Source organism: Tauraco erythrolophus, chromosome 13 (assembly GCF_009769465.1).
Source record: "Tauraco erythrolophus isolate bTauEry1 chromosome 13, bTauEry1.pri, whole genome shotgun sequence".
In the NCBI taxonomy this organism is placed as follows: Eukaryota; Metazoa; Chordata; class Aves; order Musophagiformes; family Musophagidae; genus Tauraco; species Tauraco erythrolophus.
In genome coordinates, this window is record NC_141477.1 from 10,995,305 (window position 1) to 11,019,395 (window position 24,091).

The 24,091-nt window shown below is 48.7% G+C and overlaps 1 protein-coding gene across 1 annotated transcript in view; it reads right to left on the reverse strand.

Moving 5' to 3' along the window:
* ZMYM3 (zinc finger MYM-type containing 3) overlaps positions 1-24,091 on the reverse strand; it is a 33,238-nt gene that overhangs the window by 8,007 nt on the left and 1,140 nt on the right. The window contains exons 2-13 of the mRNA XM_086619409.1: positions 14,766-15,662; positions 14,015-14,058; positions 13,580-13,652; positions 12,458-12,749; positions 11,835-12,012; positions 11,186-11,398; positions 10,433-10,583; positions 9,752-9,867; positions 5,087-5,173; positions 4,605-4,755; positions 3,851-4,023; positions 3,262-3,427 (exon numbers count right to left, since the gene is read on the reverse strand). Of these exons, the coding sequence (XP_086475535.1) occupies positions 3,262-3,427; positions 3,851-4,023; positions 4,605-4,755; positions 5,087-5,173; positions 9,752-9,867; positions 10,433-10,583; positions 11,186-11,398; positions 11,835-12,012; positions 12,458-12,749; positions 13,580-13,652; positions 14,015-14,058; positions 14,766-15,648 (2,527 nt within the window). The 5' untranslated portion in view covers positions 15,649-15,662. The remainder of the gene's footprint in view (positions 1-3,261; positions 3,428-3,850; positions 4,024-4,604; positions 4,756-5,086; positions 5,174-9,751; positions 9,868-10,432; positions 10,584-11,185; positions 11,399-11,834; positions 12,013-12,457; positions 12,750-13,579; positions 13,653-14,014; positions 14,059-14,765; positions 15,663-24,091) is intronic.

Consider the following 24,091-nt stretch of genomic DNA (forward strand, 5'->3'; position numbering starts at 1 on the left):
CAGTCCTAGGGATGCAGTCCATTCCCCTAGGGCAAGAGGGGATCACCTGCAGGTAAGGGGTGCGTGTGGCAGACAGTCTCAGGTGGTGACAGTATCATCCTGGCTTGGATGATAATTCCAGCTCATTTGCTCTGAAGAGAACCTGCACCCATCTCAAAGGCTAAAGAGCTAAAAGAACACCTTCATTCAAGTGCCCCGTGAGCCCTGGTTACCCATGTGGCTGGGAAAAAGAACTGCCTTCTACAGCACTGACTAACCGTGGGCCATGCACGAAGGAGACACCTGCAAGGAAAGCAGCAGGTCTCAGCACCCAAAGGGAGCGGTGGGTCCATCTGCACTTCCTGTATACAGACAGGCTCTCCAGGAAAGACCCAGACTCCCAAAGGACCAACACACAGGCATGTGCACTGTGCAGATTTCCTCTGTCTCGAGAAAAGGCAGGACAGCTCTTGAGCAACTAGAGGCTCAGCAGGGTCCACTTGTTGATCACTGCAGAGGGATGTATAAATTCCAGTTGGAGGAAGCTCCCTAGCCTGCAGCTGAGCATTCAGCCATAGGATCTGGAACAGTATCAACGGGTTCAAGAACTCCCCCTGACCACCCCAAAGTAGATGGGCAGCAGGTCTAGGTGGAAGACATCAATGGCTTTAATGAGAAAAGACAAGCTATGGAGTATGAGCAGTTTCTGCTGCAGCAGAATCAAAAGCAAAGTAATTGTCCCACAAGCCAATGATTTAGCACTGAGGGAAACAAGATCCTTCTGCACAAAGCTCCATGTGCTACATGTCCAGGCTTCCACGAAAGCTGCAGCTTGTTCTTTACTCTCATCCCAACACCAGTAAGGAGCTGTCAAGGCATTGCCCACACCAAACGTGACTTCTGGCCCTCTGTCCTCTCCAGCTGGATGGCACCGTGCAGAACCAGTTCCCCTTGGAAGTCTTTGGGCACAGTTCTGTGGCAGAAACTCCTCAATCTCTCATTACACAGACTGCTCCCAGCAAACGAATGTCCACTTTTATCATCAGCAAACACTCTTGGGATCATGAGATTGGCAGCAGCCATTGGATCACAGGAATGAATGGTTTTAGGCAACCACTGGCTGCAAGAGAAGAAACAAGTAGTCAGCAACTCTGCTCAAGATGGGCCTGAAATCCAGGTAGTCCCTTGTGAGCTGGCAACACAGCTGCAAGGTCCACAGGAGACCCCGGTGGGACCAGGCAGAAGCTGCTCCTCCCAAAATCTCCTGCACGGCACACTGGGCTAGAAAGCTCTCTGGGTAAGCACACAGCAGGCCCTGGTTCCAGCACCCTTCTTTTGCAAGCTGAGCAGTATGTCGCAGTCCCAGGACAAGGATGTCCACAGCTATCCCACAACTGGCAAGGGTTGGGTGTGCCAGAACACACAGAAGGCCCGGTGCCACTATCAGCATTCACCAAGCATGACAGCTGCAGCTGGGGCAGCCTGGAGCTTGTGCTCAGCCAAGCACTCACCATTGCTGAGGGCAGCCATGGGAAAGCCCATCAGAGTCCTCTGCTTCACAGGGTGCCCGGAGAGGCAGCTGTGGCACGGTGAAGGGTGCCAAACAGCAAAGTTCTTGGGGGCCTCCAGAGATGTGGTGGAGCAGGGAGCTCAGACTCTCGTGGTTGGTGGTGGTAGAGAAGGTACTTCTCAGTCTTGTGGTCCATGGCTCCAAGGAGACAATGGCTAGACGGTGTGAAATATGCTTCCCCCTGGAGGCAGAGCTTGCTCACTGTGCCTGTGTCCCAAAAGCAATGCTGCTGGTCCCTCACAAGGAAGATGCCATGAAAGCAGAGGACAAATGGAACAGCATGGCTAGGTCTGTGGAATCACTTGGTGAGCTACAGGAACCAGCAAGTTTAATGCCTCTTCCTCCCCTGGGCAGCAGGACAGTCTGTGCCCCATCAAGCAGACTCCCCATGGGCACCCTCGTGCCAGCAGAAACCAACAGTTCCTTACCCAGGTTACTCCAGCGTGCTGCCACTTAAGCCGTTGCCTCACAAGGCCTGTTAAGGAACATGATTCTCGGACAGCAGGTTGGGATTCCCCTGGCTGGGGGAACCTCCTGCTTCTGGCAGAGCAGCTCTGCTTTGCTGCCTAAGCAGCACTGACATCCAGGGCTTCCCCATCTTGCAGTCAGCCCGCTGCTACCAGGAGAAGAACCAGGAAGAGTCTGGAGATGGAGGCTGAGGTCTCTTGTAGGAAGGTCCTTGTCTTGGTTTCCTCTCCTTGGTGCACCCCAGTTAGGGTTTTACACCTCATGAAATCCCAGGGAGGGTAGCAAAGCCCTGAGCCGGTGATGCAGGTATCTGTTGAAGCTTGATGCATGGAAGCAAGTCCCACCGTAAGCTGCAGGCATTTTAACTAGATCCCACAGATTACCTAGAAGATCATGGCCTATGGAAGGCCAAGCAGAATGAGACTACGTGAGTGTCCGACGGCCAAGTGATGCCTTGTCACTGTCACCACGAGCACATTCCATCCTGAGGGACCCCAAAGCACTTTCAATCTTCTGTGAGCAACTGGCTCAAGTTAATGATAGGAAATAGGGCAACAGGCAGTGAAAATCTCCTCTCCAGCTGGAACTCCATGGTTGCAGAATGGGGTTATCCAGGACATGGGGCTGGCAACTCCCCAAAGCCAGTCTTTGGGCAAGTGGCAGGACTCCAATCTAACATCGCAAGACAGAGTGCCTCCAGCAGCTCAGTGCTCCCTCAACATTGTTCTAGGTTCAGCTCTGGCTAAGAGCCCACCTACAGCATCATCAATGCCACTTCCTGCAGCACCCTGCATTTCCCTTGAATGTTTCCCATCCAAGCACTGACCTGGCCCAATCCTGATTAGCTTATGAGATCTGAGAAGGTCACAGCTCAGAGGTGGTGTGGGGCTGCAGGTAGATTATCATGCCAAACCATGCTGTCCCCTAACCCTGTAAATCAAGCTCTCCGCTGGCAACATGTGGACGTTAAATCCCTGAGTATCCTCGCTAAGAGTGTGAGCTACAGGCAGCACGCTGGCACCGGCTCCTCCCGTCTGGGCCCTGTGTGTCATAGAACCATAGATGTTAGAGATGGAGAAGCCCCGTTAGGTCCCACTCCGATCTTTCCCCCCCAAGGGCCAGTGCAGGATTGTTCCCTAGCGTCTCATCCAGTCCCGGGCAGGAAGCTTCCACCCCTTGCTGTTCAGTCTTCCCTGTGTCTCTTGGACTGAGCTATGCAGGTCCCCTCCCTCCCTCCTACTCACTGTTCAGCAGGCTCTCGGGCCCCTTCTGCGTGTCCAGGTTGGGCTGGTTCTGTTGATTGTAAAATCGCAGCAGACACTGCTGGTTGCAGAAGTGTTTGATTTGCCCCCGCCAGTGGATGGTTTCCAGCAGCTTCCCCTGACGCTTGCAGGCATGGCACCGAGCTGCCTAAAGCCCGCATCAGCAGGAGAGAAACAACGAGTAACTAACCACACCCCCTCCGAGTGCAACACAACTCTCCAGTGAAAGGTGCACATGGCAAGGCGCTGTGAGCTTCCCCACAGCAGTGCCCTGCCAGTGCCAGCCAGGGACTCCAGCGGTGCAAACTTCTCACAGCAGCACTAGCCACGGATCCAGCACTGTGAGCTTCCTCAGTGCAGTGCTCTGGCAGGATCAGATGGGGACTCCAGCTACGTGAGCTTCCCCGTAGCAGTGTCCCGTCATTGCCAGGCAGGACTCCAGCAGTGCCAGGTTCTCCGCAGCAGTGCCAGCCAGACTCCAGCAGTGCGAACTTCCTCAGTGCAATGCCCACTTATTTGGGTGCCGTGCCCACCACAGCACTTAGCACAAGCTGCCAGTGCCAATACTGACCTTGAAGTACCAGAGCAAGTATTTGCTTTTGCAGTCTTCACTACAGAAGTCCCAGGTGCTGCCCTCCAGCTGCTCGGTGACCGCCCGCTGGCAGGTCTGAGAACAGTAGGTGCAGGTGATGCAGCACAGGCCCAGGTTCTTGGTGAAATCCTGTTTGTAAAGAAGCACACACCCTGCGGAGAAACAATAGGAGTGAAACCTTCCCAGGATGAACTGGGGGCCTCCCTGACCCAAACATGACCACAATCCAGGTCTGCGGAGACAACAGAGCACACGCAACACACTGTAGGGAACAATCCAGCACTGGCCCCTGGGGCTGGGATAAGATGGGACCTCATGGGGACTTGCCATCTCTCACCTCCATGCTTCTAGGAAGAGTCTGACTCCAACCTCCTGTGTGCAGGAACCCAGCAGGCAGGGCAAGGCCAGGTCAGGCCAGCCCAGACGCAAGAGCGTAGAAGTGCATGATGACAGGAGGAGCGGAGCTGCCACCTGCTGTCTCCCCAGCCCCCAGAGAGAGAAAAGCTGTGAGAAAGCCCTCCCCAAGGACACAATGAATGGTAAAGATCTTGCCCTGTGGCCTGGCTGGACAGCAAGCCATCCCCATCACAGTCCTCCCTTCACTGCATGGCAAGGCTCTCGCCCCAGGGCCTGGCTAAGACAGTCTCCCCTCTGTTCCTCTCCATGCTCTCTTCTCTTCCCCCAGCATAGGCTGGCACGGGGGCTCTGCCTCTCCCTTGCCTTCCCCAAGTACCTTCGCTGCAGAAGTTCTTCTCCACTCCAGAGAAGCGGATCTTCTCGTGCAGCAGCTTCTCCTGCTTGCAGTGCTCACACTGAGACACCACCCCACGCAGCCGCTTGAAGTCCTCGCAGCAGTCCTTGCAGCAGAACTGATACACCTTGTCCTGCCAAAGAGACCGCCACGGGGTCAGCCAGCCTGGCAGGAGGTTCCTACACTTCCAGGAGAAGCAAGAGCAAGACTATGGGGCTGAGCCGAGACTACAGCTCTCCTGACACGAGGTTTGGCAGAAGTGGTCTCCTCCTGCCGTTCCGACATCCCGCTGAGCATCAGGAGAGCAGCACTTAGCACACGGTCTCCAGGCACATCTCTGTAGCTAAAGCATTCAGAGCACTGGCACAGAAGGAGCTCTGCTTTGAGCAGGAAGAGGAAGGAGCCCTCCAGTCCTCATCAAGGGTGGCCTCTGCCTTGACATCCCCCCTGGGGAAAGTCCTCACCTGCCAGTCTAGGATCTCCGGCTTCCCACTGAAAAGATTGTGGCAGTAATGGCAGTTGAGGTGGATCCCACCTTCCGGGCTAGTGCGCTGCAGAAGACAGAGACAGTTCATTCAGGGAGAGGCACACAGAGGGCAGTGAGCACCTGCCTTGCACTGCCACCACCTCCTGCCTCCTCCACCGCTCACAGCAGTCCATCTGCCCCTGCTCAGGCCTGCGCTCGCCGTCACTGTCAGTGACTCACAGTCAGTCCATCAGATCATGTCGCAAGCTCCTGGAGAGCAGGTTCTTGAGCAGTTTCACTTTGCTTCCAGTGTACTGGGTCCAGCTCTTCTCAGGAAGGCAAGCTTTCAAGCTGCCACCCTTCTGATTGAAAACATTAAGAGACGGGTGCTCCGCTACCTCTCCTGACAATTTCTCTAAGAAATCTTGAAGCATAGGTGGTTTCTATTTTCAATGTAATGCAACTTCAGAATTCAAGCGGCCGTTCTCATCTCACCTTCCTCTGCTAGATTAAACAGTCATTTAGCACTTGGTGTCTTGTCCACAAGGATATATTTTACAAGGGTGTGTAGTGATAGGACAAGGGGCAATGGATTTAAACTGAAAGAGGGCAGATTTAGGTTAGATATAAGAAAGAAATTCTTCACATTGAGGGTGGTGAGGTACTGGAACAGGTTGCCCAGAGAAGCTGTGGATGTCCCATCCCTGGAGGTGTTCAAGGCCAGGTTGGATGAGGCTTTGGGCAAGCTGGTGTAGTGGAGGATTTCCCTGACCATGGCAGGGGGGTTGGAACTAGATGGTCTTTGAGGTCCCTTCCAACCCTAACCATTCTATGATTCTAAGATTCTATATTTATATAGAATATATAAATAAATATATTATTATTCTATATTTATTAATAAAGTAATCTTCCTGCTTTTCTTTCTGATAACCTCAGACAAGGTGCTCTGCGAGTGCCTCAGTACATGCATTTTTTCAAGCCCAAATATAATTTCTATTTTTTCAGCATACTTCCATTTTTTCTTCAACATTGAAAATAAAGTGGACATTAGATGAACAGTCTTCCTATCTGTGCAACATTCTCTGCTTATATTTGCAATAACTTAATTAATCCTTCCCTCTGTGGCTGCAAACAGATGCTCACACTGAGTGGCTTATCTGCTGTAATCCCAAGGGCTTTTCAAAATCCTTACTTTCTCAGGAGTCACACCCCCACACTACTTGAGTAAGGCTGATACAGGATCTTGCATAGAACTGTGTTTAACTGTGTTTAAGGCCAACTGCAAGGTCCTGCACATGGGTCAGGGCAACTTCAAGCACTAGTACAGGCTGGGCAGAGAATGGATTGAGAGCAGCCCTGAGGAGAAGGACTTGAGGGTGTTGGTTGATGAGAAGCTCAACATGAGCCAGCAATATGCGCTGGCAGCCCAGAAAGCCAACCGTACCCTGGGCTGCATCCAAAGCAGCGTGGCCAGCAGGTTGAGAAAGGGCATTCTGCCCCTCTGCTCTGCTCTCGTGAGACTCCACCTGCAGTGCTGCTTTCAGCTCTGGAGTCCCCAACACAAGAAGGACATGGAGCTGCGGGAACGAGTCCAGAGGAGGGCCACGAAGATGATCCAAGGGCTGGAACACCTCTCCTGCAAAGACAGGCTGAGACAGTTGGGGCTGTTCAGCCTGGAGAAGAGAAGGCTCCGTCCGGGGTGATCTTATAGCAGCTTTCCAGTACTTAAAGGGGGCCTACAGGAAAGCTGGAGAGGGACTTTTTACAAGGGCATGTAGTGATAGGACAAGGGGCAATGGCTTTGAACTGAAAGAGGGCAGATTTCGATTAGATCTAAGGAAGAAATTTTTCACTATGAGTGTTGAGGCACTGGAACAGGTTGCCCAGAGAAGTTGTGGCTGCCCTGTCCCTGGAACTGTTCAAAGCCAGGTGGATGAGGCGTTGGGCAACCTGGTGTCCCTGTCCATTGCAGGGAGGTTGGAACTAGATGCTCTTTAAGGTCCCTTCCAACCCAAACCATTCTATGGTTCTATACATTAGAAGGAGACAGTCTTGTCAAGCAATCCAATGCTTTGCTTTCTATGACTGCCCTGACCTCACCATGAGGGAACACTTCACCAGTTTTTGTTTCATCTGCAAAATTTAATCATGCTTACTTTGACTTTATCGCCAGATGACTGATGAAGATGTTGAACTCCTTGGGCTTAATACTGATCCCAAGAAGCCATCTTGAAACACTCTTTTCAGTAGTTTTTCTTTCATAAATGTGTTCTGAGATCCATCAGCAAGACAGTTCCTAATCCAGGTTATCCATGGGTTCACTCATACATTACAATGCTGATTTTACATGGTAATAACTCATGTTAGGTGAATTAGATGAAGACCCTGGTGACTGGAAAAATGGAAACATTGCACTCAGTTTAAAAAAAGGGTAGAAAGGAGGACCCTAGGAACTACCCACCTGTCAGCCTCACCTCTGTGCGTGGGAAGATCATGGAACAGATCCTCCTAAAAGCTATGCTAAGGCACATGGAGGACAGGGAGGTGATTCGAGACAGACAGCATGGCTTCACCAAGGGCAAGTCTTGCCTGATTGACCTAGTGGCCATCTATGACAGAGTGACTACATCAGCGGGCAACAGAAGAGCCTCAGATGTCATCTACCTGGACTTCCATAAGGCCTCTGACACCGTTCCCCTCAACATCCTTCTCTCTAAGTTGGAGAAATATGGATTTGAATGATGGACTGTTTGGTGCATGAAGAATTGGCTGGATGGGCACACCCAGAGGGTAGTGGTCAACGGCTCAATGTCCAGATGGAGATCAGTGACAAGTGGTGTCCCTCGGAGGTCCATATTGGGACCGGTACTGTTTCATATCTTCATCAATGACATAAGACGGTGGGATCGAGTGCACTCTCAGCAAGTTTGCAGATGACACCAAGCTAAGTCGTGCAGTTGACACACCTGAGGGACAGGATGCTATCTAAGCTCTAGAAGTGGGCCTGTGTGAACCTCAGGAGGGTCAACAAGGCTAAGTGCAAGGTCTCACATATAGGTTGGGGCAACCCCTGGTATCAACACAGGCTGGGGGATGAAAGTATTGAGAGCAGCCCTATGGAGAAGAACATGGGGATACTGGTGGATGAAAAGCCAGACATGAGCCAGCAATGTGCACTTGCAGGCCACAAAGCCAACCATGTCCTGGGCTGCATCACAAGAAGCATGGCCAGCAGGTCAAGGGAGGGGATTCTGCCCCTCTACTCAGCTCTTGTGAGACCCCACCTGCAGTGCTGCATCCAGCTCCGGAGTCCCCAGCACAGGAAAGACATGGACCTGTTGGAGTAGGTCCAGAGGAGGGTCACAAAAATGATCTGAGGGCTGGAACACGTCCTCAATGAAGACAGGCTGAGAGAGTTGGGCTTGTTCAGCCTGGAGAAGAGAAGGCTCCAGGGAGACCTTATTGCAGCCTTTCAATTCTTAAAGTGGACTTTAAGAACAAAGTCCTTGGGGACAAACTTTTTAGCAGTGTCTGTTGCAGCAGGACAAGCGGTAATGGTTTCAAACTAAAAGCAGGTAGATTTAGACTAGATATAAGGACAAATTTTTTTACGATGAGGCTGGTGAAACACTGGAACAGGTTGCCCAGAGAGGTAGTAGATGCCCCAACCCTGGAAACATTCAAGGTCAGATTAGACAGGGCTCTGAGCAACCTGATTAGTTGAAGATGTCCCTGCTCATTGCTGAGGGGTTGGACTAGATGACCTTTAAAGGTCCCTTCCAACCCAAACTGTTCTACGATTCAAGTTTTAGGAAGTTTAACACTGAAAAACTCTACAGCTACCCTGCCAACACCTTTTGTGATCTCAGCGAAGGATTACATCAAGGATTTATTAAAGAACAAACGAACACGCAAAAAAAAAAAAAACCAAAGTAAAAACACAAGAAAAAAGACAAACCCCAAACCCAAATGCTGTGACTGCCAGTAACTAACTCTCTATCTCTGGATTCTCTGTTTCCTCAGTTGCCCAAGGCATGTCATGGCCTAAGTTTCCCAGGTCTTCCTGGCTGTTGCTTTATTCTTTGACAACTGTATAAAACTGATGTTCTTCCAGTTGCCTTTGAATATCACAAATATTTCGCATATGCTGAAACTTAACATCAGAAGATCAAAAACCATCAGTCAAGCCTTTGAGCATTATTAAACATGAGGTACCCAGGCCTGCTGGTTGTAAATTTTTAGACAACACATCCTAGAAGACTTATGTTCTTTGGTGACACCTGGCTCAGAGGGCAGCTCTGCCTCTTTCCACCCCACTACAAGGTGCCCACTGTGCTTCACTAGCTTACTTTACTTTTGCTCATGCCCTCGTAAGGTCACTAAATCCCAAACCACTCATGCAGCACAGCTCTGCACTGTTCTCCTGCTGGGCATAACCTGACGGACAGCAGTGAATCATAGCCCGTCTTATCCCAACAGAGGAAGGGGAAGATAAGGCCAAGACTAAGTTACTGGCAACTACAATCACTGCAACTCTTGTGCTCCAGCAGAGACTTTCTTATTGACCCTCCCTGGGGAGCTTAAGGAAGGTGGAGCCTCTGCTAAGTGTGAAAGGAGGCATGAGCTCTATGGCCCAGCCCAGCATGAAAGATAGTTTCAGTACCTGGAATTTGGTCCAGCAGCTGGGGCTGCAGAACTGGTAGACAACCCGGTCTGTCTTGTTGTAATAGCAGGGTTCAGATAAACTCTTTCTGCAGAAGCTGCAGGGTCTAGGGGGACCTGATGAAACAGATAGGAATTGGTGAGGGCAGCAGCACAGGACATGGGACTGGATTCTGAGGATGGCATGCAAGCTACTCACTCATCCTCAGCCTGTCAAGGATTATCAAAAAGCAAGGAACAAGAACACCAGGAAACTAAGAGCATCAGATTCTGCTAGGACAGAAATGTTAAAACATAGATGGAGAGCAGAGTGGTTCAAGGAAGTGACCCTGGATCTACAGGAATTCGGACAAAACAGGCTGCAGTACCTGCACCAGAGACCATACTCATTCCTGGACACTCTGGTAGTCCATGTAATGGAAAGGACAATGCCAGCACAGTACGGCACTACAACTGCTGCCTGCATTCTCAAGAACAATAATGTACACTACCCCTCAGTATTAAGATGTCTACATGTTGCAAGGGTTCCTCCCTCTCCAAATCTCCTTCCCCTTGTCCCACTGGACTCCTTCTCAGGCAAGCAACAGGCCTTCTTTCCAGTCTCAACCACAAGCAATAAATAGTACTAAGCAAGGAGTTAGAGTGGAGAGGTGACTGATTCCCTGCACATAGGTGCTCTTACCAACCAAGCCTGACTGCTTCACTTTGTGGGAGGTAGTGCAGCAAATGGAGCAGAACAGCCCCATTTTGCCACTGCGATCCACGTTGGGCAGCATGTCGAAGTTCTTGCACAGCGTCTTGCACCACATGCACGGGTAGACTCGAGTGTTCTTCTGCAAACACAGAGCAGAACAGAGCTGCCAGCTTGATCATCAGAGCTGGCAAGGTCTGACCCTCGTATCCCACCCCACTACTGTATCCAACACAGGGCAGCTCTCCTGCAAGGAACACCTGATGCCAGAGCCAGCCTCATAGTCTGCAAAATCAGGTGGTGATAGCAAAAAAGGCTGCCTTCAGCACCTCACCTTCTCATTTCAAGAGTACCCTGGCAGTAATACAGAGCTTGGTGATCCTATCAAGACAGTTAAATGAAGCCTACTCAGGCCACAGGGGAACATATCCAGCCAAGCTTTTTGGGGAGACACCCAGAAGAAGCCAGCCCATCATGCTAACTGCATATACCAGTATCGCTGCACAGTCCAGCTTATCGAGTGCCTGGCCCATGCTCAGGTCCAAGATGGGTCCCATGCAGAATAAATAAATTTTGTTGGCCTACTTCAGTTTCTCCACAGCAATCTCTTAAATGATTTGTCAGCAATAAAAGGCCAATGGGATTCAAGTCACCTGCTATTGCATAAAGTGCCCTGTGCCACATCGAGCAAAGGAGCTGTGTGCCCATGGAGACCCCCCACCTCAGGCAGCTGGCTTCACACACCTTCTTGTAACTGTTAAGACAGGCAGAGTTGCAGAAGCGTTTTTGCTGGCCTTCATGAAAGAGGTACTCCAGCGGCAAGCCCTTGTTGTAGATGTAAAGTCCACAGTAGTCACAGCAGTTAGTTTTCAGCCCCTTGGTGGCCCGGAACTTGGTGAAGCAGGCATCGCTACAGATGCGGTGAACCACGCTCCCATTGCTGACCTCATGCTGGATCTGCAGAGACAACATTGTTGTCACTCCCCCCAGACCACCATGTGCCTCCTTCTGACACACGTGCATCACTACTACCACAGCCCTTGGCATAACAGGCTGTTTCTCTAAAACTCAGGTAAGTGCCATACTGGAAGCTGGTGTGGTCTCAGGCTGGCCTCCTTTGCCAAAAGTCACTGGAGCAATTGGGAGAGTGGAGTGGCAGGAAGCAATGAGCTTCAGGGCAGGGAGAAGCAGAAGCCTTATTTCTTCTGCCAGAACAAGGGCTGGTTCACAGTAACAAGGAAGGACTGGGGAGTGAGCCCAAGCCAGCTCAGAGGCTGAGGATTCACAACACAGGAAACCTGGCAAATGCCCTGTGATGGTCCCAGGCAGGGCCAAGTGCTGCAGGTCACAAGCACCTCACACAGGACATAGGAAGGACAAGGCATTTGTTTACCTCGCCAGGTTTGTGGCAGACGCTGCAGCGGCTGGTGTCAGAGGCATCTGCAAACTGAGGGGCTGGTCTGTGCTGCTGGGCCTCATAGAGGGAGAGGCAGACAGAGGTACAGAACTCATGGAAAGAGCCGCCTGAACCAATCTGGGCAACCACAGAGTCCTTGGTGTTCCAGATCTCCCTGGGGATCAGAAGGGGTTGTGTTAGTGCAGGGACACATCAGTCCTGCCACGAAGGGACAGGATGGCACACTGCAATGCACGGGACTTTCTGGTGTCCCAAAAGCGTGGCAAGAACTGCTTCACAGCAGCTTCTATCCCAGCCCAGAGGGATGGTGCCTGAAAATGGAGCATGTGGAAGGCTGTTTTGAAAGGAGGCTGGGATATGGGGTATTGAGCCTGGGGACAGGCAGGGAAAGGCAATAATGTGAAAGGGGTGTTAGGGTGCATGTGATATGCGGTGTGTGAAGGAAGACATGGGGCAGCAGCTGGCAGTGGGCAGGAGTGATAGGGCTGAATGGGAAGCATGAGGGTCACAGGGATGGAGACTGGCTGGTAGAGGGCTGTGTGGCAGGTGAATGGGGTCACAAGCACAGGAGCATTGAGGAAAGGGGAATGAACACACACTTTTTACAGAAGGTGCATATCTTCTTGCCAGGTGGTTTTTTTGAGAAGGTGGTGAGACAGGAGCTGGAGCAGAAGAGCTGAGGGAGCCCTTTACGCTGGTAGGCAGTTTGGCCCTTCTGCAGTGGGGTTCGGCAGTTGGCACAAGTCATCTTGGTGACAGCAGAGCGGGCAGCCCGCTGTGCCATCTGAGTGCGTAAAGACATGCGAGTTGAGCGCCGGGTACGAAAAGGAACAAAATCCTCATCATTGGGATCATCCACCATTGCATCAGAGTCTTCATCAGAGACTGGAACTGCAAAGCAGCAGAGAAAGATGCACAGAAATCCCACATTAGGAAATGAGACAGAAATCTCTGCCATGAGAGACACGCCGGGGCTTTCTGAGGTCAGGTCCTGGAGTCCCTCTACATGCTTTGTACCTATCTGGGTGGGATGATAAAGGGACCCTTAAAAGATATTCTGTTGGAATTGGAGATGAATCAGGAGGTCTTTAAGCAAACCAGGCTTAAGTACAACTCCTCTCTAGGAAGTCATAATTTGCCAAGGTTGAGCAGAAGCCCAAAGTGTGAACACTTACAGCAGAAAACCCTCCAAGAACCAGTAGACCTTAAAGGGAACAAGCTGTATCACCAGCCTCCAGCACAGGCTGCACAGGCAGACAATGAAGGAGCAATGCACAAATACTAGGGAATGGCGGGGTGACACTCTACATCTCAAAGAACAGAGACCTCACATACTTCTGCAGGAAAATCCAAAAAAAACGCAACCTTCCTTCAGAAGGCCTGCTGCCATAGAGACAAAGGAAGAAAGTTCCTGGCTGAGGAGATAGAAGATGGATTTCCTGGGAACAACCCCGGAGTCTCATCCTATTACTTGGTGCTTGGTGTCCACACACCACTGTAAAAATATTACAACCCTCCCTTCAACCTAAGTGCCCTTGGAAATCAAGGCAAGTACCCCAGGATGAAGACTCATGGGGTGCAGAGACCTGTCTTGTGTAAGTGGAAAGTCTGCACAGAAGTTCCAGAGTTCCAACCATGAACACCATGAACCACCTGCCCACAACGAGTCTGGGCCCCGCTCTCTGGCTGAAAACAGGCATGAGCTACTCCTAGTTACTCACTGCTCTCAGAGGAGTTCACAGTTTCAGGCCTGGCAGTTTCTGATCTTCTGGCTCGTTCACTTCTTTTCTGCTCCTAGAAGACATTCAGCAAATACTTAGGCTAACCATCTGGTAGGACAACAATGGATAAATATCTCAGATCACAATGGAGTTCCAACTTCTGGGATTTGCTTTCCCAATAACTAGGCTGAAAACATAAAACTCCATGGATACCTGGCCAGAGTTGGCAAGATAGGAGAGAGGGGGAAGTAGGTTTATAAGAATGACCTTCCAGCTGGGGGTAGCAGGGACACACTGAAGCCACATTACAGCACAGTGGCAGTGCAGAGATCACTCTGTCACAGAAGACAAGTGAACTCCTTCTCATGGAGTTTGACAACAGCCAGCCACCCTCTATGCTCCTGCAGCATATGTACTTGACTGCACTCTCCTCACCTTCTCAGTTGGCAGCTCGCTTCCCTTCCCAGACAGGCCTTCTCCTAGAATAGAAGCACAGAAGAAGCTTGCATCTAACATCTTGCTTTTCTCCAACAGAAGAAGGTAGGTGCTCTTCAAATGCAGCCACCCTTTGGGTCAGTCTGCACATGAAGCCTCAGACAGTCCTGGCTAAGAAGCACAGTTCTGGTGGTGATCAGACACGGGAAAGTTCCTAAACCCACCATCTATAGTTAGAGATCCAAATACATAGATTGGGAGGAGTTCTGTAAGGGGGAGACCTCCCTGCACGGGTGATGCATGCTGGGCAGTTGCCTCCAACTGCTTCTGACTGAGACTGAGCATCTCCTGAGGACGGTCAGCACAGGCGGAGGGACTTGCCTATTGGAAACACCTTCTGGTGATTCTCAGTTTCAGCAAAGACTCCAGTGATGAAGAGTGTGAGCTAAGCTGATGCACAGCCGCAGCTTTATCAGGGAAGCTCCTAGCTGACACAAACATTGAAAATCAAAGTTAAAGCTATGAAAGCCAGAGCAAGAGCTTGTGTGCACCAAGGGAGCAGCTTCCAGAGCATTACTCCGTGTAAGCAAGATGCTTTTCCCAAATCTAGCCCACCAGTAGCATTGACAATTTCCATAGCAGGGGATGATGGGGTAAGTTGGAGCACAAAACAGACTCCAGCTTCAACAATGTGCAGCAGGATGATCTCCTGAGCAAAACTAAGCCAAGCTCTGCAGAGATAACAACCTACCTGCTGGTGGTGAGGCTTCCTGTGCTTTCAGTACACTACTGTCTTTAAGTGAATTGTTCCTGCTATCATCCCCTTCCTTTGCCTGGTTTTGCTCCCTGGGCTCAGGGGGCAAAGCTGCAGTACTGCTGTCTGGGCTCAGTTCCACCTCTGCTTCCCCTGCTAGCCCTTCCCTCTGCATGGGTGAGCTTTTCCTTGGTGCCTTCAACCTTGTCTTCTTTGTCTGTTTAAGACTGAGTTGTGAGGGCACCACCGGCAGACTTGAGGATTGTGCTGTGATTTCTTCCGAGGCTGGGGCACTGCTGAGGTCCCTGGAATCAGGAAGGAGCTGTTGGGGTGACTGAGGGGCGTTGTCATCAGACAGTGCAGGAATAGCAGCAGCATCATCTTCCTTTAGGTCGCCAGAATAATTTTTTGGTGCATCTTCCCCTTCTTGCCATGTTTCTGGAACAAGGGCTTCTCTAGAGAGGGCAGAGGAGTCCACCAGTCCATCCTCCACACCTTGGGAAGGATGTGCCTTATACAGCCCATCCAGACCCTCCGATTTATCTAGCTCCATCAAGTCAGCAGTCTTATTCAAGTCATCTAAGACCTCAGGTTTCTCCAGCATATCCAAGACACTAGGTTTATCTAGAACAAGGTCGTTTGATTTGTTTAGTTCAGACAGGTTGTCTGCTTTCACTAGAAGGTCCAAGTCCCCATCTGCAGTCATCTGCTTGGATTGATCCCAGTCAGGAGGCTGAAGAACTGAAACTTCCTGGGTAGAAGCTGTTTGGGAGCCCAGGAGATCTTCCCCAAACTCCATGTCAGCAGGGAGATCGCCAATAAGTGGTTTGTCAGGCAAGGACAGGGGGTCCAAAGATCCTGAAAATTCACTGGAATCCATTTAGAAGACGGCAACTGGAAATGAGAGAGAGACTTGCAAGTTAATAAAATGTAGTCTAACACAGTGCATGAATTGCCTACTCTTCTGAATGCTGTTGGAATAAAACAAGGCCCAGCAATACTGCTAGCCATAACCAGGATACCAGCAGGTCAATCACATCCACCTGTGAGGTTACAAAACTCTAAAGCCAAACAGGAGCAGCAATACGCAGGAGGTCAGTATAGCAGACCTTTGGGAAGTCTACAGCCTCCACACACCTCACCATAGCAGGGCAAACAGACTTGCTTTTGGTAAATGACACAGTGGGCTATCAGAAACAACTCAAGCATCAATTCAGGAGGCTTCGCACGGCTGTTCTGTGGTGTGTAATACCCCCTCCCCTGCCTTCCTCTCTATCTCACCAGACCCAAATGATCTGGTCTGTCCTTTCTCCTGTCTGTTCTCATGGAGCTAACAGATCTTTTATTTTTAAAGTGTATTTTATCTTAAACAGAGGCAGAAAGAACTCCTTCACAGCTCTGTAGCCTGTTCCTTGAACAACATACAGGATGACAAGATGCATGAATTTTGTCAGAGGACAGATATAAGCCGTGTTATAGTATAACCACAGCTACAGCATAGCCCCACAAATACGTAGGCTAATATTCAGACGCAGAACAATTGAAACAGCTTAAGTTAGAACTACGAGGAATTCTGAAGATTGGCAAGAAGAAAGATGGTAAACCCCATGATGTTAAAGGCAGTCATAAGAGGAAGAACAAGTAGCAAAGTAGACACAAGCATGCAATGCGGAGTCAGGAAAAAAGACTAGTGTGACTTTGCAGGACAAAGACAGTGCACCTGCACAAGAAGATGTGATGCTTACTGCTAACAAAGGGACAAAGTTACAGCCCTGCTCCTCATGGTCGACATTATCACAAGACAGAAAGGGCAACACTTTGAGATGAGGCAAGTAAGCATTTATATCAATATTGGCTAAAAATGAATTATGCCCCCACAAAGAGATAATGGTTGACAAACCTGAGGAGGGAAAGGGAGAAGGAGGCTGGAGTCTACAAGCAGTGAGGCAGAGTAAGACTTAAGTAGCATTATGTCCCAAAACAGACTGTAAGCAGACACGACAAGGAAGGCACTAGAATCAAAAGATGTGGCACCAACGTATACCCTCATTATGAGAGTCTATCTGTTTCTAAATTTGACACTTTTTTAAGCCCTGAGGCAGAAGATTCGGTATTCCTGTCTATTGGGGCTTACTATGGGCATAACTCATCTATATCAATGAAGGAGGAAGCCTGAAATAATTTCACTGGTGATGGCTGATTAATTTCTTCGCTATATCCTTCCCCTGAAAGGATAATGAAGTCTCACTCACAAATGATTTACTCAGAACTAAATAGGACATATCTGGACAGAGAACGTACCCAACTTCTGAAACTCATTTCAGCAGGAGTTTAGGGAATCATACCCTACAGCTGGAGTTCAAAGCTGTTGCCTCCTTATTTTATCTAAAAACACAGCCACATTTTCTGTTTCACAGTGGCAGATAAACACTGCTCCCACAATCACAAGCAGAAACTACAGAAGATGAAATCTTCAGTGATGCTCAGCAAGTTTCACTGCTAAAGACTTTGGTCGTTCTGTTCACTTTCTTTAGTTACAGAGGAGACAAAGCTTCTAGAATGAGCCAGTTCCAGAGCAATACGATGTAATACCTGTTTTAGAGTGGCTGACAGAAAGAACAACAAAATGAAATAGAAATAAAGACATCTGAAAGAAAGGTCCTAAGGATTTGAAGCAGGCAAGAACCCTCTCAAGATGATATAGACATTTTTTCTGCTGCTCCGAATACAAACAATGCCTCCTCCTCAAAGATGTCCTCCACCCAGATATTCAGACAGCAGACCTTACAACAATAAGCAGCAGAAATGTCAAGCCACCCAGATGAATAAGGAAAGTTTATTTATAGGTATACTTAACAGGACTAACATACTCCTCAAACTCACCTTCAGACACTTTGCACGAGTCTGCAAAGAACCACAGAGGTGATATCCTACACTATTTGCCACTTCCAGCTGGCCTAGTCTTTGCTTCATGGAACTAGACACTGGGAACAATTATGGAGCATAAGAAATCCATTTGGGCATTCCCTCACAGAGGGTAATGCAGGCAACAATTAATCTATGAACTTGCCATGCTACTCATGTGCTCTACAAATAGACTAAAAGCGTCTGGTTTCAGTAATGTATGCCATAACAATGCTTTCAAACTTTGGGTGGGCGCAAAACCAACACAATGCAAGACAAGACTCTGACAAACTTAATGGTGACAACATCGGCCAACAAAATGATCTCAAAGAGAAGAAGTATTCTGCAGATTAAATCAACAGCAAACTATTGGTATGTGGTTGAGATAGACACGCAGACAGACCTTTCTGCAGACCCAAGAAAGTAAGTCAGACCCAAGTCTGCAGTAAGACTACTCACTTGCATGTTCTGGTTGGAAGCACAGTACTTGCCCTGTATGTTCAAGGTCCTGTCCGTTTCCATCAACTCTGTCTGAATCTCCCTGGCAGAACAGCTCACACGTTCTGGCGAACAACCCAAAACTACTTCTTCGATCTGCAAAGCTAAGGACTGCCACGGTTAGTCAAATGAAAGGACCATGTATTAGAATATCTTGTTCATATTCACACCAAGAACGAACACTTGGGGAGAGACTACAAGAAACATAACTAACAGGATGTTCCTCTTCGGCATATCCTCCGATCAAGCAGCAATCAGCTGCTGAAGAACTGCTTGGCTTGAGTTACACTGAGACTGTCACTGTTCAGAGTCTGTACTGGGTAAATCCTCTATGAATCTGCCTAATCCCTCTTTTAACCAATTTACACTTTGGGACTCCAAAAATTCCAGTGGCAATACGTTCTGCAGCCTAACATTTCGTTCTTAAAAGTATTTACCTTTCATTTATTTAAACCTGCTGCAGCAGAGCTCCACGACAAGGTGATACAAAGCAGATGAGTGCTGACTTTTGATGTATCTATAAGAATCTGGAAAAGCTGATGGAGTTAGAGTTGAAGCTAGACCTAAGAAGGTGATGCTGACAAGCAGTCTGAGTGGGAAAGAAAGGAATGTCCCTGCCCATCACTGCAATTCTGTTTCCCTGACAATGAAGTCTTTTCAGTGGCTTTCAACTGCCAGCTGATGAGGATGAAGAGGGCAGCCCTCAGAACAGGAGAGAACAATGCTTTCTAGCTCTGTGAGTTGCTCTGAAGTCAAAGACCACCTGAGGAAATTACAGCTGCCCAGCTGCAGCAGGGTAAGAAATGCTACTTCTTCCGTTTGCCCCAGGCGTTCAGATTCATCTGGGCTTTCTGCTGAGCTTCACAGTGAGCCAAGCTGCCAAATGAATGTGCACTTCGCCTCTGGTAAAGCCTCTTCTCACTTTCTCCAACAGAAGAAAAAGAGCTTATGGTTTCTGGCAGATGCTGAAATGATCCACCACAAGTCATCATTTTTTATTCCAGGACCATCCAATGCACAGCTCAGTCACTGGGCTCTGGCCACTGGTCTGCTTAAAGTCTTCCTCTTTTCCAGTCATATACCTGGCAGCAAGGAGAACACAACTCGGCCAAACAAAGAGGAGGCAGTGCACTGAAACCCTGCGTGTTACAGCAGATACGACAGCTCTATAGGACACTTGGAAACTCCTTACTTAGGACTCAGCACCATCCTCTCTGGAATATTCAGTAACAGATATTCCTGGGAAGATCAAGTTCAAGGAGCGAAGTCCACCATACAACAGTGTGAAGCAGCCTGCTTCTCAGGTAGCATGCAAGAGTTTCCAAAGAAGTGATGGCATAGCAGAGGGTCCTCCCTAAGCGCACAGGACTGGCATAGAAAGCAACATCGACCACCAAATCCAACACGTGTGATTACCAGACCTGACCTGGCCTTTCTGCCAAAGAGGGGGCACATGGATCTCCTCTCAGACCTGGAAGCTCAGAGTGAGACATCTCTGAAAGGACACTCAAGTGCACCACATGACTACCTGGGACTTTATCTAGCTTATTAAAGACATCAGTGGTGCTGTAACTGCACACATCTTCCACATTTTAGTGTCCACAGATAACTATTAGCAGGGGAACATGTGGCCTACCTACAAAAATGAGGCGCTAACATTAAACATTTAATTAAAACCAGACAGTAAGAAAAAATACTGTTGGTACTCCCTCATGATGAAGCGAATACCTCAGAAGTCTCTACTGCCCATGGAAGAGCACAGCCACACAGTGACTGCTTTCCTCTAGCAAAGGAACAGCAACTGCTTGGGTACCTGTCCTAGACTTTTGCTCATTGACATGGATTCAGATTTTCAAGACTTTTGAAGGCTGAAGGATTTATCTTTTTCACTATCAGAGATCATTTGAAATATGAATTTTTGTAGTTACTAGTTAATGCTTTTAAGACACTTCAGTCAACATTCCAGCTAATTCCTACCTACAAGTTCTGTAAGACCTGAGCAAAACCCTGGAGGAAGTTCCTATTTTTTGTCCCAAATTTTAGAATAAACAGTAACACCCAACCTAGTATTTCTTGACAAAAACAACAGTGGTCGATACACATTTCTATCAATAAAACATTAAGAAAATAATATCATGTCCTATCAGCATGGTTTCAGTCAACAGATTGTCATTAACAATATTATACCTTCAGCGACAAATATAGCAAAAGCTAATTTCATTGCTATGACTTATCTGAGTTGATAGCTTTCCAGATTCAAGCAGTGCAAACATCTATTACAGATTGGTTAACTCATTTTAAAGCAAATGAATTTATGAAGAACCACCAGTAAGCTAAGCACACTGCTAGGGACCAGGTTTCAGTCCAGTCAAAATTATCCAGAAAGGAGCAAAAAGGATTTTTTTATTCACTAGTGTTTTGGAGACGCAGCTCTCTGAGTTCCCATCTGGCAGCCTAAACTTGGTCTTCAAAGAGCACAAAGCCCATTGGTGACATTCAAAACAGTGCTGCTTGCACATAGTATCACGTTAGACCATTACTGTCTCATTCTTGGCCAGTGTCTACACTTGATGACAGATACTGGAAGAGCCAAGATGTTATCTGACACAGCAATACAAGAATCTTACTGCTTCAAGAATCAACCATGGTTCAAAAAACACCTTCCAGCAATAAACCTATATAGTTCATTTAAGAGAAATGGAGAGACATGACCCATCTCAAAACAAATACAAGGTAAGAAGATCTACAGCTGAGGACTCAGCAGAGACACAGACAAATACACACAAGGACTTGAAAAGCTGAAAGTCAAAGTTGGATAAACTCAGAATCAGCTATTTCCAGATTAACACTATAGATGATTACTTAAGCAACTAACCCAGGGATATGTAAACCCTCTGTGATTTGGAGATTTCACAACAGCATTCAGTGACTCTCTCCAAGTCAGCTATAGCTACTGCAGATGTCACTGGTCAAGTGCTTCAGCTTGTGCTTTGCAGGCAGGGCTCAGTGAACAGTTCTCATCTCCAAACGTATTACTGGTTCTCTCAATTAGAGTGCAAACAGCAGTAGCTATCACCGTGTCCCCTTCGGGCCAGTCTTCACATGTGACTGGAACCGTCCACATAACAGGAAGTGGCAGATAGGGAAAAGAAGGGCCTTCCCAGAACATCACCAGCAGCCTCAAGACTCCAGCTATGGTTTTCTAACAGTCCCAAAGCCAGGAGGTACCATGACCACCGCTAGATTTTTCTACACCAGGAGCACCAGTTTAGGGTGTAGGCCTCAAACTTCGTATTGGAGTCACCCAGAATCAAGCAAGCCTGAAGCCTCCAACACAGAGCAGATGGTGCTGCAAAACAGGACCATGAGTTCCCTGTTAATTCCTCAAAGGCAGGAACAACCAAACTAGATTTTCAGCTGGCATTCTAGAAACTTCATCTCAGCTTCAAGCAAGCACAAGAGGAAGGGCAAATTTCAGAAGTCTTCTTGCAGAATTGTTTGGCAGTAGGTTTACCAGGAGACTCCTTGCAACACTTCAAAGGTACTTGACAACATTCCTCAGATCTCAGTGCTATTTGCTGCTAACCAAACACCTCTGTACTAGTAGCAAACTCCAAGACAACCAACAGGAGCATGCTCATCCATCTGGAACACCATCCTGGAAGCAGTTTGAAACTACTTGGATACTCTCACATCTTTTCCTATGACCAGGATCCCTCCAAGCACTAAGTGGCAAGGCTTTGCAAGAGAGAAAGGAACAAGTCTAGGTACACTCTAATACAACTTGTTTTGTTTACAAGCGTTAAGACAGAGGTCTTTGCAGCAACGCCTGGTTGTCTAGAGAGCAATTCAGCTTCAAGAACCAACTCCACTCAGAGACCAAGTCAGAGAGAAAACTCTCCTGCTGCTTGTACAGCTTTGTAGCTATAGCACGAATAAACAACATTTCTTCCAAGGCTCACCATTCGCCACGTGACAACATCTGCCAAAGTAGCGTTATACGCAGGGGAAGGGGGTGGGCAGGTAAAAAAGCTTTGGGAGTACTATCTGAAGCACAACAAAAAAGCATGGAGGAGCACAACATGCTCGAGCAGCATCTGTTGAAACTGTCCTGATGATATTAAGACACTGATTAAAAGACAGAAATAGACAGTAGACCTGGAGATGGCCCCCAGGTCTCTACCTGTTGCCCAAATGCTGCAGGAGGGTGTTGGATCACCTAATGCAATGTCCTAGACACCTTCCAGAAGCAGTCACAGCCAGCTGGAGAGGTAAGCTGCAGGGAAAGCAGGTGACTCTCCAAAGGAGAGTGCTACAGCCTGGGAACAGGCCATGGACTCCACGGTCCTGGAGGTCCTCAAAACTCAACTGGACAAAGCCCTGAACAACACGGTCTCAAGTCAGGTCTGCTGTGAGCAGGAGGTCAGTTGGACTAGAGACCTCCAGAGGTCCTTTCCAACCTAAATCTGTCCTTGGTTCTTTGAATAAACCATACTACATGGGGAAGAGAGAGAAGACAAGAGGGCAGAGTTTCAGGGAGGACGTATCTTTGAGGGCAAAACATCTAATTTTCATTAAGTGGCCTTACAGAGCCAAAATACTAGCAGCACAAGGCGAGCTGTCTCCTCAGGCTTGCTGACAGTCCCAGATGCCTCTGCAAGGTGCCTGCTACTGGGACCCTGAAACAGCACCTCAGCACTGGGATGCTTCACCTCACGTGCAGCTGTACGAACTGGCCCCGGGCAATGCTGTGTTGAACAGACCAGTGTGCCACCCAGTCTAGTGACTGACTTCTTTCTCTTTACACTGTCTAGGGCTGAGCCAGTAGAACAGGCTTACAGGAAGCGGCCAGAAGACACCACCAAAGCCCATGGCCAGTAGAACCGGTGAAGATGGTCTCAAGCACTGCCCTTTCCTGACCTGTGCTGCCAGCAGAGGAAGAAGGTTAAACTCAAAACACTCTACCAAGATTAAAACATAATTCCAGTGAAATCCTGCTAGCACAGCTTTTGCTAAGCTAAAAAATTCATTGTCACAGCTGTAGCCTATTCCATACTTCCCTTGGATCACTTTCATCGTAACCCTTCTGCACTAGAGGCTTCTGCTAGCACACCTGTGTCCATCAGGATCACACATCCTAGCATCACTGACAGTTAAACAACCATAAAAGAAATAACACAGGGGTTTGCTCCTAAAGTAAGGCCGTGGGCTCAGCCTCTACCCCTTGCTCCGGCTGCTAGAGCTGTGGAGGAATCTGATGTGACTTACTGCCATCCCCCAAAAAATCCTTCAAAGCAAGGGCACTTGCAGTAAGAGGGATGTAAGCAGATGCGGACAAAAACAGAGATTGTGCAAATACGCGTGCTGGGGCTGTAAGCTGCGCGTTGGCCATTACAGGCAGCAGCTCCATACACTGTGGCTACTCCTTTAGTAAAGCTGAGCTGGCAACGACGACAGACCCACCCTCTTATCACCAGTTTTGATCCCAGGATAGGTAAGGTTAGGTGAGAAAATGCAGATTAAAAGTTTTCTTGAGAAATGCAGCAGCAGTTAAAGGGAAAGATGTTAAAGCCTAGAACAAGAGCCATAGCTGAAGCACAACAGCAGAAGGGAAGAGCACAAACAAAGCAGCTGTCATACTCATGAGAAAGAGATTCCAGAACCATTCCCCAGCACTCAGCTGAGCATTCTGTCCCCCACCATCACCTGACACAGACCATGTCCAGCGCTGCCTCTGCCCACATAAGCGTATTCGACTGCCAGGGCCTTTCCCCATGCCAGGCACACACCACAGACAGCTCCCAGCCCTGCCTGTGCACACCCTCCTGCCTGGGAGGTACTGATGCTCCCCAGGGCAACTCGCAGGCCATAGCCACGCTGCGCACAGGCACCCCAGCCTGGCGAGGCTTCAGCAGATCAGG